Raw genomic sequence first — 13,486 nt, forward strand, 5'->3', positions numbered from 1 at the left:
TGCGCCAACGTCAAGGATGTCTTTTGTGGTGCCAGTGATGCTGGTATATTACTCCGAAAAGGAGTAGAATGACTCTCGATGCGGGACGAGATTTATCTAAGTGTCTGTATTGGCACTGGTGGCACCATCATCCCTAAAGGTGACACAGTGGTGGGCAGAAATGGCAAGAAAGAAGCCTGTTTAAACGGCATCGGGAAGCCTCCTAGATTAAAGGCCAAAGGCAAAACATAGCATTCAAGAAAACAGATGGATCTGTCCCAGGAGCTGGAAAAACTGATATTCCTGTTGAGGCTGGGTATGACCTGATTCCTGCTCTTCAATCTCCTGGTGTGGTGGAGTAACAGGAGAGATTTGTGCAGCAGGACTCACCTGCGAAGCCGAGATTTCAACCAAAGACGGCGCAGGTGACATCTCAGGCAACTTCAGTGGTGGAGGTGATAAGGTGGGACTCACCTCCCAGGTCAACCAGCGTCAAGACTTGGAAACTTCAGGCTAGCATCTCGGGAAGAGCGACACCGAGAGGTGTGACTATGCCGCTTCATATGCAACCTTGAGGACCTGTGGGACAACCACTCCTCTCGGGGCCTGGATCTTCGATGGCCTGCTTCTCTTTTTTACCCTTTTCCAGGAGCATCTCACAACATTGCGGTCAGTACTCAGGCACCAAAGGCAATTTCCGTATAGGTCAGTAACTGACATATGACAGCCAAACTCTCTACAAGGCTAAAATAGTGACTTCTTCGGTGGAGACATTGTAATCAGAAGAAAAATCGAAAAAGAAGCTCCAGCGATACAGTGTAGCACCTGGAGAGGTAAAAAAAAACGTTAGCGTCAAAGGCACAGAAAAAAGGGAACTGATGTCAGCTCGCCAGCGAAAAATTCTTATGGCTTCGATAACTTCAGATGGAGTCGCGTGCAGGGCCGTTCCATTGTGACGTCCTTGTCGACGTGGAGAGCAAGAAAGAAAAGAATTCCATCAAATGCTGGCGCACTGGAACAATTCAAAAGGTGAGGAATCCATAGGTAGATGTATCCATCAGAACAGCGGCAAAGCACTTTTGAATTATTTGTTATCTTGAATATTTTTTATCCAGTTGATCACTTGATTATATGTGACACTTAGGGGAGAGAATGTGGTGTTACGGCCAGCGCTGCAAACTTTGCAACTGGGGAACTAGGTTTTGAGATTCAGCATCAGATCAACATCCTGTGATTCTTGGCAAATCACTTAATCCCAAAAGGGATGTTTCCTTGTGTAATGTAAATGAAGCTCATGAAAGGACTCCAATACCTTTGGGTCAAGTCTGCACTATGTAAAACTGCAAAAAAAAAAAAAAAAAAAAAAAAAGAGTTTAGCACACTTCTGTCTTTGGGCTATACTTGAGCTATATTTGGGTGATATCTGTGCTAGACTTGGACTCTTCTTTCTCTGTTGGCCATCTTGGGAGACTTATTTGCTATGAAGCTACCTGATGATCTCACTTACTGCAGTATCCTCAGTAGAAAATGCTTTCAATTCCCACTTCGATTCCATCAAGATGGCGGTCAGATGTGCCACACTTTTGACATAAATTCATAATGTTAGCACTCTAGTTGCTCATTAGACCCCTGCAGTAAACTGCTGATCACAAGGTTAGTAACCGGCAAGCTGCTGCTGTTGTTTAAAGTGCATGTTTCAGTCTACATGTCAGAATGTTTTAATGAAAAAGAAGAGGAAGACATTCAGGAACTCACCTAAAATATGTTGTATTGTTTCTTTCTACAGCACTAACCTTATGTTGTATTGTTTCTTTCTACAGCACTAACCTTATGTTGTATTGTTTCTTTCTACAGCACTAACCTTAATTTCTATGACAAAATTAAGCCACTCTTTTTGTTCTTTTCTATGTTTTAAGTTTTACCAGTTTGATTCAGGAGTGCCACACTTTTGTCATAAGTGTAACTGCTAACGCTCAAGTTGTTCTTTAGAACACTCTGGGAGCCTGCAGTAGAACACAAGGGAATCAACTGACAGGCTGCTCCTGCAGGAAGTACATGTTTTACTGAGAATGTAAGACTTCATTCTTATTTGGCTGAGAAAGACAGTGTGAATTTACAGAAAACATGCTCTCATTTTAGCTTCTGGAGTACCTTCCGTAACCTCTATGGGAAAACATGAGAAAACAGTTTTATCTCAAACATGATTCATGAAATCCCAGCAGACGTTTTTTTCACAGAGTAAAATCACCTTAGCAACAAATGATTTATATTGTAAGTAAAATCTGTTATCACCCTTTATACATTCTCCTTTCTGGGAACCTCAAAACCTGACATTCACTACAATGCATATCAATGGGTGCTATCATGTATATTTGCCAGGACTTTCTGGTTGATTTGCTGGCAGCCAATCAGATCTCATGATGAAATCTGTGCTTAGGCTCCAGCCAAATATCTGTATTTATTTTTCCTTTACTATCCCAAAAATTGCTGCAAGAATTGACACCAAATTACAAAAAGCACACTTTCTGAACCAAGAGCTAGCTTTCTGTCAAATTTGGTGCAATTCCGTCCAGTGGTTCGGTCTGTGGTAGTCTTCAAAATCTACATTAGAATTAACATGGGAAAAACACTTTTTTGACCTCCTGTTTTTCTCAGCCCTGCTTGACGAATCACCCCGAAACTCACAATGCACAATTAGACGCAGCAGGACACTTCTTTGGGGGAAATTTCATGAAGATTCGCCAAACAGCGCTAAAGTTGTAGGCAAGCCAAAAAATGCTTTTCCTATGGAAACCAGGTCCTAAAAATAACTACCTACTGGCAACTGCCTGTAGGTAATATACACACACACACACACACACACACACACACAAATATACATCCATTTAGGTACATAGAGGGCCTTTGGGTTAGCTCTGTTTTGGCTGTTCTGCCAGTGGTCTGTCTGAGCGTTCTTTGCACTCTTTCGACCATGACAGAATACTGCTGTAATGTAATGGTTCAGTCCACATCACTCATTAACTCTCTTGCTCTATGATCACATTAACCTGAAAAATAAGTGCACCTCAATGTCAGGGCTGGTTAGCCAGTTCTTTAGTTTTTCTATTTTCTCCTTTAATATTTTCCTTTCCTTTCATTGTTTCTCCTTTTTTCACTTTAATGTTTCTTAACAGGATACTACAGTTCACCAAGGCATGTTAATAGATCGTTTGCTTGCTGTTCATTTCATCCATAGTGTGCTGCATCCTGCGTGGCTACTTTCTCTACACCAAAAGACCATTACTGAATGCTGTTGTCCATAGTTTTTTGTTGTTTTAACAATCCAGGATGGCAAACGCACTGGTTCTAAATGTCGTGGCTGGAACTTTAAAACTACAATAGACTAATTACAATACCTTTGCAAGACGGACACCCTCTACTATGTTTAGTTTTGTTATTGCAAGCATATGCCTTTTCGAATTGTATTCTTTTAATTTAGTCTGCATATGTCGTGTGTATTAAATTGCAGCTGTGTTAGAAAGTAAATGTAAGAACGAGTCACTGGATGGATGAATGGATTAATAAGTGCAAAGATGAGTAACAGTGTGCATGTTGCTACATTACTGATTTCCAAACCTACCACAGATACAAAAGGCAATATAATTCATAAATATCTCTTTGTATTGCCAGTGCTTGTTCTAAAATAGTCAAAAAAATCTCAACCCATTTACACCAAATCAAACAATGACAGTCCCTTGGCACAAAGCTCTATGTTTGGTGTAGTTTTGGACAGCGAATAACAAACATTACTTTGAATAGGAAATATAAATTTAGGGAGGACTTCCATCAATATCCACATCCAAATCTCACCAAAACATTTTAGATCAAGCTTATGTGAATGTGTACGTTCTGGAAGGTTTTGTGCATACTTGTCAAATGTAAAATAGTTACAAGACCCCACAAGCTTATTTTTATAAGAATAGTCTCGCGAACGGCCACATTGTTTATTATAAAGTCAGTGATGGCAACTAAGTGTACATTTAATTTTTTTCTTTGAAAGTATACGCTGCTCTTAACGTTACTAGCAACACCTTTAGGGGTTAGAAAACAAAAACAAAAGAGGAGTGCAGTTTCAAACCATTTTAAATGTAGATTCTTCACCTGCATTCTGTCGATGGTGCTGGAATAAGAGCAGGCTTTCTTGATGAGGTAGGTATGCTCCATATACTCCGTTAATCTCTGTAGAAAACTTAGAGGCTCATTGAATATGACCGGCATTGTGATCTTAGACAGCTCCTAAGTGAGATACAGGAGAAGAAACCAAAATATAATTCTCACTATCAACGCTAAGTGAATTTTACAGTACATTTAGCTGCACGCAGCCTTACTGCATAAGATGGTTATAATAAAAGGGGACTGTGGCGTAATTTTAATTTATTTTTACTGAATTTCACCACACAAAAAACCATGAAACTTCCTGAAAATGTACCTCAGGCACTTTGTGTACTTTTTCACCCAAGCATGCATATTGCGCTAAAAACGTTTGCAAGTTACAAGCTGACTGGTTATCACAGATAATGCCTTGCCAAGAGATGTTTTCTACTCAAACCAACCTCTTGCTATTACCTCGCAAATCTTTTTAACACAAGCAGCGCCCTGTGTTTAAAAAAGCGACTTAAGATACGAGCGAATCACATTTTGCTGGAAAAGCATAGTTTGCTAAACTTTCATGGAATTTTGCAAAGAAAAAATATACAGTTTCACTTCACTCCGCCTTAAACATAAATCGGATCCAGTAAAAGGAACAGGTATTTAATATTGGTATTTCTTGCAGCCATGCACACCTGACCTATATCAGAGAGAATGTGCCAGAGGACTGACCAAGGAAGTCGGCTCTGAACACCTGAAACATTTACATTGAATGTAATTAACATTCATGTCGGATGGGCCAACTGCAAACCGAACATATAGGATATCAACAATTTTAAAACTCAGTTGTAATTGTTTGTTCACAACTACCAATGTGGTTGATTAGAGTGTCTTATATGTCCCAATTTGATTAAGACAACCAAACAAATTATCTCCAAAAGAATCACACTTATTAATAATACAAAAACTGGTAATAATGGCAAAGTATACATTAGTTCAGCATTCAAATGATCTCAAGATATGTCATGAGCATTTCAAATTAGTTCCGTCACTAACCACAAATTAGCATCAATAAGTTGGTCTTCATGTGAAAGGAACTTACGGCCACATGTACAAATATTTGGAATTGCGATTCCCTAATTGCGAGGAAGTACATTCGTTCTTCAGGAAGTATTGACTCCTACTGTACACAATTTTAACACTTCTCGTCAAAACCAGGTCTCGCTTCTTCAGAGAGACCTTGGCATTCATATTTACATGCCCTTGAAAAGGAAAAAGCTCCTATTTGCATTTGTCAGGGTTCACAGAGCAAAAACCCTTTCTATTGTATTTGTAAGCAATTTTACAATGTAAACTCCCTTCCTTTAGTATTTGTTAGAGTTCACAATGTAAAGTTCCTTCCTACGGTTGGTGCCACAGAGTTTACAATGTAAAACATCTCCTTGTTTAATGTGTCAGCGAGAGAGTTATTGACGTAAAAATCCATCCCTCTTGCGTTTTTCAAATACTTGGCGATGTAAAACTCTTTCCAATTGAATGGCATTACGTTTTGTAGGGAAAAGCAGAGCAGCTTAGACAACAGCACTCTTATGTCAATGAGCTATCTTCTTAAAAAAAAGTGAAAACGACCACGTCAATCACAGTAAACAATGTCATCAGGGGCAATTAAGAACCTTCTAAGCACACCAAAGGCAGCCACTACCTAAACCAAGCCAATGGAAAAACCCGGCAATCAGAATTAGAACGTCAGCAGGGCTTTTAGCAAGTGTTTTTTCATCATGTTGCATCTGCAGTCGATTGAGTAACTACTTGCTTCATGCCACACCACCAAAAGCAAATGAAAGGTTTAATGGCACAATACATTCTTCAATAAATGTCAAGCACTCATAGGCCATTGAAGCAATCGGTAGCCATGAAAAAAAACAGAATGCAAATCACTGCAAGGGGCTCACACTTATCCCTCTCTCTCTCTCTCTCTCTTTGTCCCTCTCTCTCTCTGTTAACTATTTGTTATTACAGTTTTCAATGGTAACAGCAGTTCTCTTGAACAGCTGGAGATGTCTGCAGAAAAAACTTAAAAGAAAGCAGGGATGAAATGGCTTTTACAGTAAGGAAGAACTTGGTTAACCCCTTCCCCGCCACGGACGTAATGGTTAGGTCCATGGCAGCGCCCGTGTGGCGCCATGGACGTAACCATTACGTCCTGAATGCTGCCCTCGGGAGAAGCGCTAGCGCTCCTCCCGAGGGCCGCCCCCCCACCCCCCTAGGTCAGGGCTGACAAGGGAATCCCTTCCCCTTCAACCCCCGACCCCCCCCCCACCCCCCCTGTGACGTCAGCGCGCGAGCGCGCGCTGACAATCACACAACCTCCCCCATCACGCTGGAAGCAGAGCTTCCAGCGCGATCGAAAGAGAAATGCTCAGCATTTCTCTTTCGATCATGTGGGGGAGGCCCGGAGGGGCTTCAAAGGGAAGGAAATGTATTTCCTTCCCTTCCCTTTGAAGTCTCTCCGAGGGTTTCAAAAGCCGGATTGCTTGCAATCCGGCTTTTGAAACCCCACTAGACACCAGGGATTTTTTTTTTTTCTATGAAATTGACAGAAGGGAGCGACCCCTTGGGCAAGGGTCGCTCCCAGGGGGTCATTTTTTTTTAAGGCCTTTTCTGCCCCCCCTGGGGGCAGATCGGCCTATTATTAGGCCGATCTGCCCCCAGTGGGGGCAGAAACCTCTAGACACCAGGGATACTTTTTTTTGGTTTGTTTTTTTATTTGTTTTCTTTTGTTTTTTAGGTGTGGGATGCGACCCCTTAGGCAAGGGTCGCTCCCATAGGGGGAAATTATATTTAGGCCATTTCTGCCCCCTTTGGGGGCAGATTGGCTTATTTTTATGAGGCCAATCTGCCCCCAAGGGGGGCAGAAACCACTAGACACCAGGGAGTTTTTTTTGTTTGTTTGTTTTTCACGTAAGGGGAGCGACCCCTTAGGCAAGGGTCGTTCCCTTGGGGGGCAAATTTATTTTAGGCCATTTCTGCCCCTCATGGGGGCAGATCAGCCTATTTTTATTAGGCCGATCTGCCCCCACGGGGGGCAGAAACCACTAGGCACCAGGGATTTTTGTTGTTGTTGTGTTTTACAGATGGGGAGCGTCCCCTTAGGCAAGGGTCGCTCCCCTGGAGGGTCAAATTGTATTTAGGCCATTTCTGCCCGCTTTGGGGGCCGATCGGCCGATTTTAGGTCAATCTGCCCCCAAGGGGGGCAGAAACCACTAGGCACCAGGGATCTTTTTTTTGCGCCGTCACGCAAGGGGAGCGACCTTGTAGGCAAGGGTCGCTCCCCGGGGGGGGTGAGGGGGGCAAATTTATTTTAGGCCATTTCTGCCCCCCCTGGGGGCAGATCGGCCTATTAGTATTAGGCCGTTCTGCCCTCAGGGGGGGCAGAAACCTCTAGGCGCCTGGGCAAATATTTTTTTTGTGTTTGTTTGTTTTTTTAGAGATGGGGAGCGACGCATTAGGTAAGTGTCGCTCCCCTGGGGGGCAAATTGTATTTAGACCATTTCTGGCCCCCTTGGGGGCAGATTGGCCGATTGTAGGTCAATCTGCCCCCAAGGGGGGCAGAAACCACTAGGCACCAGGGATCTTTTTTTTGCGCCGTCACGCAAGGGGAGCGACCTTGCAGGCAAGGGTCGCTCCGCCGGGGGGGTTGGGGGGGCAAATTTATTTTAGGCCATTTCTGCCCCCCCTGGGGGCAGATCGGCCTATTGGTATTAGGCCGATCTGCCCCCGGGGGGGCAGAAACCTCTAGGCACCAGGGCAAATTGTTTTTTTTGTGGTTTTTTTTTGTTTGTTTGTTTGTTTTTGTAGAGATGGGGAGCGACCCATTAGGCAAGGGTCACTCCCCTGGGGGGCAAATTGTATTTAGACCATTTCTGCCCCCCTTGGGGGCAGATTGGCCGATTGTAGGTCAATCTGCCCCAAGGGGGGCAGAAACCACTAGGCACCGGGGATTTTTTTTTTGGCACCAATGTCACGCAAGGGGGGGCGACCCCATAGGCAAGGGTCGCTCCCGGGGGGGGCAGGGGGGTTGGGGGACAAATTTATTTTAGGCCATTTCTGCCCCCCCTGGGCCCGGCTGAGTTAGAGGCCAAAATCCACAGGTAGGCACTGTTTTCTATGAAAAAATGTGATGTGTCCACGTTGTGTTTTGGGCCGTTTCCTGTCGCCGGCGCTAGGCCTACCCACGCAAGTGAGGTATCATTTTTATCGGGAGACTTGGGGGAACGCTGGGTGGAAGGAAATTTGTAGCTCCTCTCAGATTCCAGAACTTTCTGCCACAGAAATGTGAGGAACATGTGTTTTTTAAGCCAAATTTTGAGGTTTGCAAAGGATTCTGGGTAACAGAACCTGGTCCGAGCCACGCAAGTCACCCCTCCTTGGATTCCCCTAGGTCTCTAGTTTTCAGAAATGCACAGGTTTGGTAGGTTTCCCTAGGTGCCGGCTGAGCTAGAGGCCAAACTCTACAGGTAGGCACTTCGCAAAAAACACCTCTGTTTTTTCCCAAAATTTAGGATGTGTCCACGTTGCGCTTTGGGGTGTTTCCTGTCGCCGGCACTAGGCCTACCCACACAAGTGAGGTATCATTTTTATCGGGAGACTTGGGGGAACGCTGGGTGGAAGGAAATTTGTAGCTCCTCTCAGATTCCAGAACTTTCTGACACAGAAATGTGAGGAACATGTGTTTTTTTAGCCAAATTTTGAGGTTTGCAAAGGATTCTGGGTAACAGAACCTGGTCCGAGCCCAGCAAGTTACCCCTCCTTGGATTCCCCTAGGTCTCTAGTTTTCAGAAATGCACAGGTTTGGTAGGTTTCCCTAGGTGCCGGCTGAGCTAGAGGCCAAAATATACAGGTAGGCACTTCGCAAAAAACACCTCTGTTTTTTTCCAAAATTTAGGATGTGTCCACGTTGCGCTTTGGGGTGTTTCCTGTCGCCGGCACTAGGCCTACCCACACAAGTGAGGTATCATTTTTATCGGGAGACTTGGGGCAACGCTGGGTGGAAGGAAATTTGTGGCTCCTCTCAGATTCCAGAACTTTCAGACACAGAAATGTGAGGAACATGTGTTTTTTTAGCCAAATTTTGAGGTTTGCAAAGGATTCTGGGTAACAGAACCTGGTCCGAGCCCCGCAAGTCACCCCTCCTTGGATTCCCCTAGGTCTCTAGTTTTCAGAAATGCACAGGTTTGGTAGGTTTCCCTAGGTGCCGGCTGAGCTAGAGGCCAAAATCTACAGGTAGGCACTTCGCAAAAATCACCTCTGTTGTCTTCGAAAAATTTGGATGTGTCCACGTTGCGCTTTGGGGTGTTTCCTGTCGCCGGCGCTAGGCCTACCCACGCAAGTGAGGTATCATTTTTATCGGGAGACTTGGGGGAACGCTGGGTGGAAGGAAATTTGTAGCTCCTCTCAGATTCCAGAACTTTCTGCCACAGAAATGTGAGGAACATGTGTTTTTTTAGCCAAATTTGGAGGTTTGCAAAGGATTCTGGGTAACAGAACCTGGTCCGAGCCCCGCAAGTCACCCCTCCTTGGATTCCCCTAGGTCTCTAGTTTTCAGAAATGCACAGGTTTGGTAGGTTTCCCTAGGTGCCGGCTGAGCTAGAGGCCAAAATCTACAGGTAGGCACTTCGCAAAAAACACCTCTGTTTTTTTCCAAAATTTAGGATGTGTCCACGTTGCGCTTTGGGGTGTTTCCTGTCGCCGGCGCTAGGCCTACCCACGCAAGTGAGGTATCATTTTTATCGGGAGACTTGGGGGAACGCTGGGTGGAAGGAAATTTGTAGCTCCTCTCAGATTCCAGAACTTTCTGCCACAGAAATGTGAGGAACATGTGTTTTTTTAGCCAAATTTTGAGGTTTGCAAAGGATTCTGGGTAACAGAACCTGGTCCGAGCCCCGCAAGTCACCCCTCCTTGGATTCCCCTAGGTCTCTAGGTTTCAGAAATGCACAGGTTTGGTCGGTTTCCCTAGGTGCCGGCTGAGCTAGAGGCCAAACTCTACAGGTAGGCACTTCGCAAAAAACACCTCTGTTTTTTCCCAAAATTTAGGATGTGTCCACGTTGTGCTTTGGGGTGTTTCCTGTCGCCGGCACTAGGCCTACCCACACAAGTGAGGTATCATTTTTATCGGGAGACTTGGGGGAACGCTGGGTGGAAGGAAATTTGTAGCTCCTCTCACATTCCAGAACTTTCTGACACAGAAATGTGAGGAACATGTGTTTTTTTAGCCAAATTTTGAGGTTTGCAAAGGATTCTGGGTAACAGAACCTGGTCCGAGCCCAGCAAGTCACCCCTCCTTGGATTCCCCTAGGTCTCTAGTTTTCAGAAATGCACAGGTTTGGTAGGTTTCCCTAGGTGCCGGCTGAGCTAGAGGCCAAAATATACAGGTAGGCACTTCGCAAAAAACACCTCTGTTTTTTTCCAAAATTTAGGATGTGTCCACGTTGCGCTTTGGGGTGTTTCCTGTCGCCGGCACTAGGCCTACCCACACAAGTGAGGTATCATTTTTATCGGGAGACTTGGGGCAACGCTGGGTGGAAGGAAATTTGTGGCTCCTCTCAGATTCCAGAACTTTCAGACACAGAAATGTGAGGAACATGTGTTTTTTTAGCCAAATTTTGAGGTTTGCAAAGGATTCTGGGTAACAGAACCTGGTCCGAGCCCCGCAAGTCACCCCTCCTTGGATTCCCCTAGGTCTCTAGTTTTCAGAAATGCACAGGTTTGGTAGGTTTCCCTAGGTGCCGGCTGAGCTAGAGGCCAAAATCTACAGGTAGGCACTTCGCAAAAATCACCTCTGTTGTCTTCCAAAAATTTGGATGTGTCCACGTTGCGCTTTGGGGTGTTTCCCGTCGCCGGCGCTAGGCCTACCCACGCAAGTGAGGTATCATTTTTATCGGGAGACTTGGGGGAACGCTGGGTGGAAGGAAATTTGTAGCTCCTCTCAGATTCCAGAACTTTCTGCCACAGAAATGTGAGGAACATGTGTTTTTTTAGCCAAATTTGGAGGTTTGCAAAGGATTCTGGGTAACAGAACCTGGTCCGAGCCCCGCAAGTCACCCCTCCTTGGATTCCCCTAGGTCTCTAGTTTTCAGAAATGCACAGGTTTGGTAGGTTTCCCTAGGTGCCGGCTGAGCTAGAGGCCAAAATCTACAGGTAGGCACTTCGCAAAAAACACCTCTGTTGTCTTCCAAAAATTTGGATGTGTCCACGTTGCGCTTTGGGGTGTTTCCTGTCGCCGGCGCTAGGCCTACCCACGCAAGTGAGGTATCATTTTTATCGGGAGACTTGGGGGAACGCTGGGTGGAAGGAAATTTGTAGCTCCTCTCAGATTCCAGAACTTTCTGCCACAGAAATGTGAGGAACATGTGTTTTTTTAGCCAAATTTTGAGGTTTGCAAAGGATTCTGGGTAACAGAACCTGGTCCGAGCCCCGCAAGTCACCCCTCCTTGGATTCCCCTAGGTCTCTAGGTTTCAGAAATGCACAGGTTTGGTAGGTTTCCCTAGGTGCCGGCTGAGCTAGAGGCCAAAATCTACAGGTAGGCACTTCGCAAAAAACACCTCTGTTTTTTTTCCAAAATTTAGGATGTGTCCACGTTGCGCTTTGGGGTGTTTCCTGTCGCCGGCGCTAGGCCTACCCACGCAAGTGAGGTATCATTTTTATCGGGAGACTTGGGGGAACGCTGGGTGGGAGGAAATTTGTAGCTCCTCTCAGATTCCAGAACTTTCTGCCACAGAAATGTGAGGAACATGTGTTTTTTTAGCCAAATTTTGAGGTTTGCAAAGGATTCTGGGTAACAGAACCTGGTCCGAGCCCCGCAAGTCACCCCTCCTTGGATTCCCCTAGGTCTCTAGTTTTCAGAAATGCACAGGTTTGGTAGGTTTCCCTAGGTGCCGGCTGAGCTAGAGGCCAAAATCTACAGGTAGGCACTTCGCAAAAAACACCTGTTTTTTTCCAAAATTTAGGATGTGTCCACGTTGCGCTTTGGGGTGTTTCCTGTCGCCGGCGCTAGGCCTACCCCCGCAAGTGAGGTATCATTTTTATCGGGAGACTTGGGGGAACGCTGGGTGGAAGGAAATTTGTAGCTCCTCTCAGATTCCAGAACTTTCTGCCACAGAAATGTGAGGAACATGTGTTTTTTTAGCCAAATTTGGAGGTTTGCAAAGGATTCTGGGTAACAGAACCTGGTCCGAGCCCCGCAAGTCACCCCTCCTTGGATTCCCCTAGGTCTCTAGTTTTCAGAAATGCACAGGTTTGGTAGGTTTCCCTAGGTGCCGGCTGAGCTAGAGGCCAAAATCTACAGGTAGGCACTTCGCAAAAAACACCTCTGTTGTCTTCCAAAAATTTGGATGTGTCCACGTTGCGCTTTGGGGTGTTTCCTGTCGCCGGCGCTAGGCCTACCCACGCAAGTGAGGTATCATTTTTATCGGGAGACTTGGGGGAACGCTGGGTGGAAGGAAATTTGTAGCTCCTCTCAGATTCCAGAACTTTCTGCCACAGAAATGTGAGGAACATGTGTTTTTTTAGCCAAATTTTGAGGTTTGCAAAGGATTCTGGGTAACAGAACCTGGTCCGAGCCCCGCAAGTCACCCCTCCTTGGATTCCCCTAGGTCTCTAGGTTTCAGAAATGCACAGGTTTGGTAGGTTTCCCTAGGTGCCGGCTGAGCTAGAGGCCAAAATCTACAGGTAGGCACTTCGCAAAAAACACCTCTGTTTTTTTCCAAAATTTAGGATGTGTCCACGTTGCGCTTTGGGGTGTTTCCTGTCGCCGGCGCTAGGCCTACCCACGCAAGTGAGGTATCATTTTTATCGGGAGACTTGGGGGAACGCTGGGTGGAAGGAAATTTGTAGCTCCTCTCAGATTCCAGAACTTTCTGCCACAGAAATGTGAGGAACATGTGTTTTTTTAGCCAAATTTTGAGGTTTGCAAAGGATTCTGGGTAACAGAACCTGGTCCGAGCCCCGCAAGTCACCCCTCCTTGGATTCCCCTAGGTCTCTAGTTTTCAGAAATGCACAGGTTTGGTAGGTTTCCCTAGGTGCCGGCTGAGCTAGAGGCCAAAATCTACAGGTAGGCACTTCGCAAAAATCACCTCTGTTGTCTTCCAAAAATTTGGATGTGTCCACGTTGCGCTTTGGGGCGTTTCCTGTTGCGGGCGCTAGGCCTACCCACACAAGTGAGGTATCATTTTTATCGGGAGACTTGGGGGAACGCTGGGTAAAAGGAAATTTGTGGCTCCTCTCAGATTCCAGATCTTTCTGCCACAGAAATGTGAGGAACATGTGTTTTTTTTAGCCAAATTTTGAGGTTTGCAAAGGATTCTGGGTAACAGAACCT

The 13,486-nt window shown here is 45.5% G+C and overlaps 1 protein-coding gene across 3 annotated transcripts in view; it reads right to left on the reverse strand.

The window, feature by feature from the left end:
• OSBPL1A (oxysterol binding protein like 1A) overlaps positions 1 to 13,486 on the reverse strand; it is a 1,294,449-nt gene that overhangs the window by 352,757 nt on the left and 928,206 nt on the right. For all 3 annotated transcript variants that reach the window (XM_069220031.1, XM_069220033.1, XM_069220032.1), the window contains one exon: positions 4,120 to 4,254. In XM_069220031.1, the coding sequence (XP_069076132.1) occupies positions 4,120 to 4,254 (135 nt within the window). The remainder of the gene's footprint in view (positions 1 to 4,119; positions 4,255 to 13,486) is intronic.

Source organism: Pleurodeles waltl, chromosome 2_2 (genome assembly GCF_031143425.1).
Source record: "Pleurodeles waltl isolate 20211129_DDA chromosome 2_2, aPleWal1.hap1.20221129, whole genome shotgun sequence".
Classification (NCBI taxonomy): Eukaryota; Metazoa; Chordata; class Amphibia; order Caudata; family Salamandridae; genus Pleurodeles; species Pleurodeles waltl.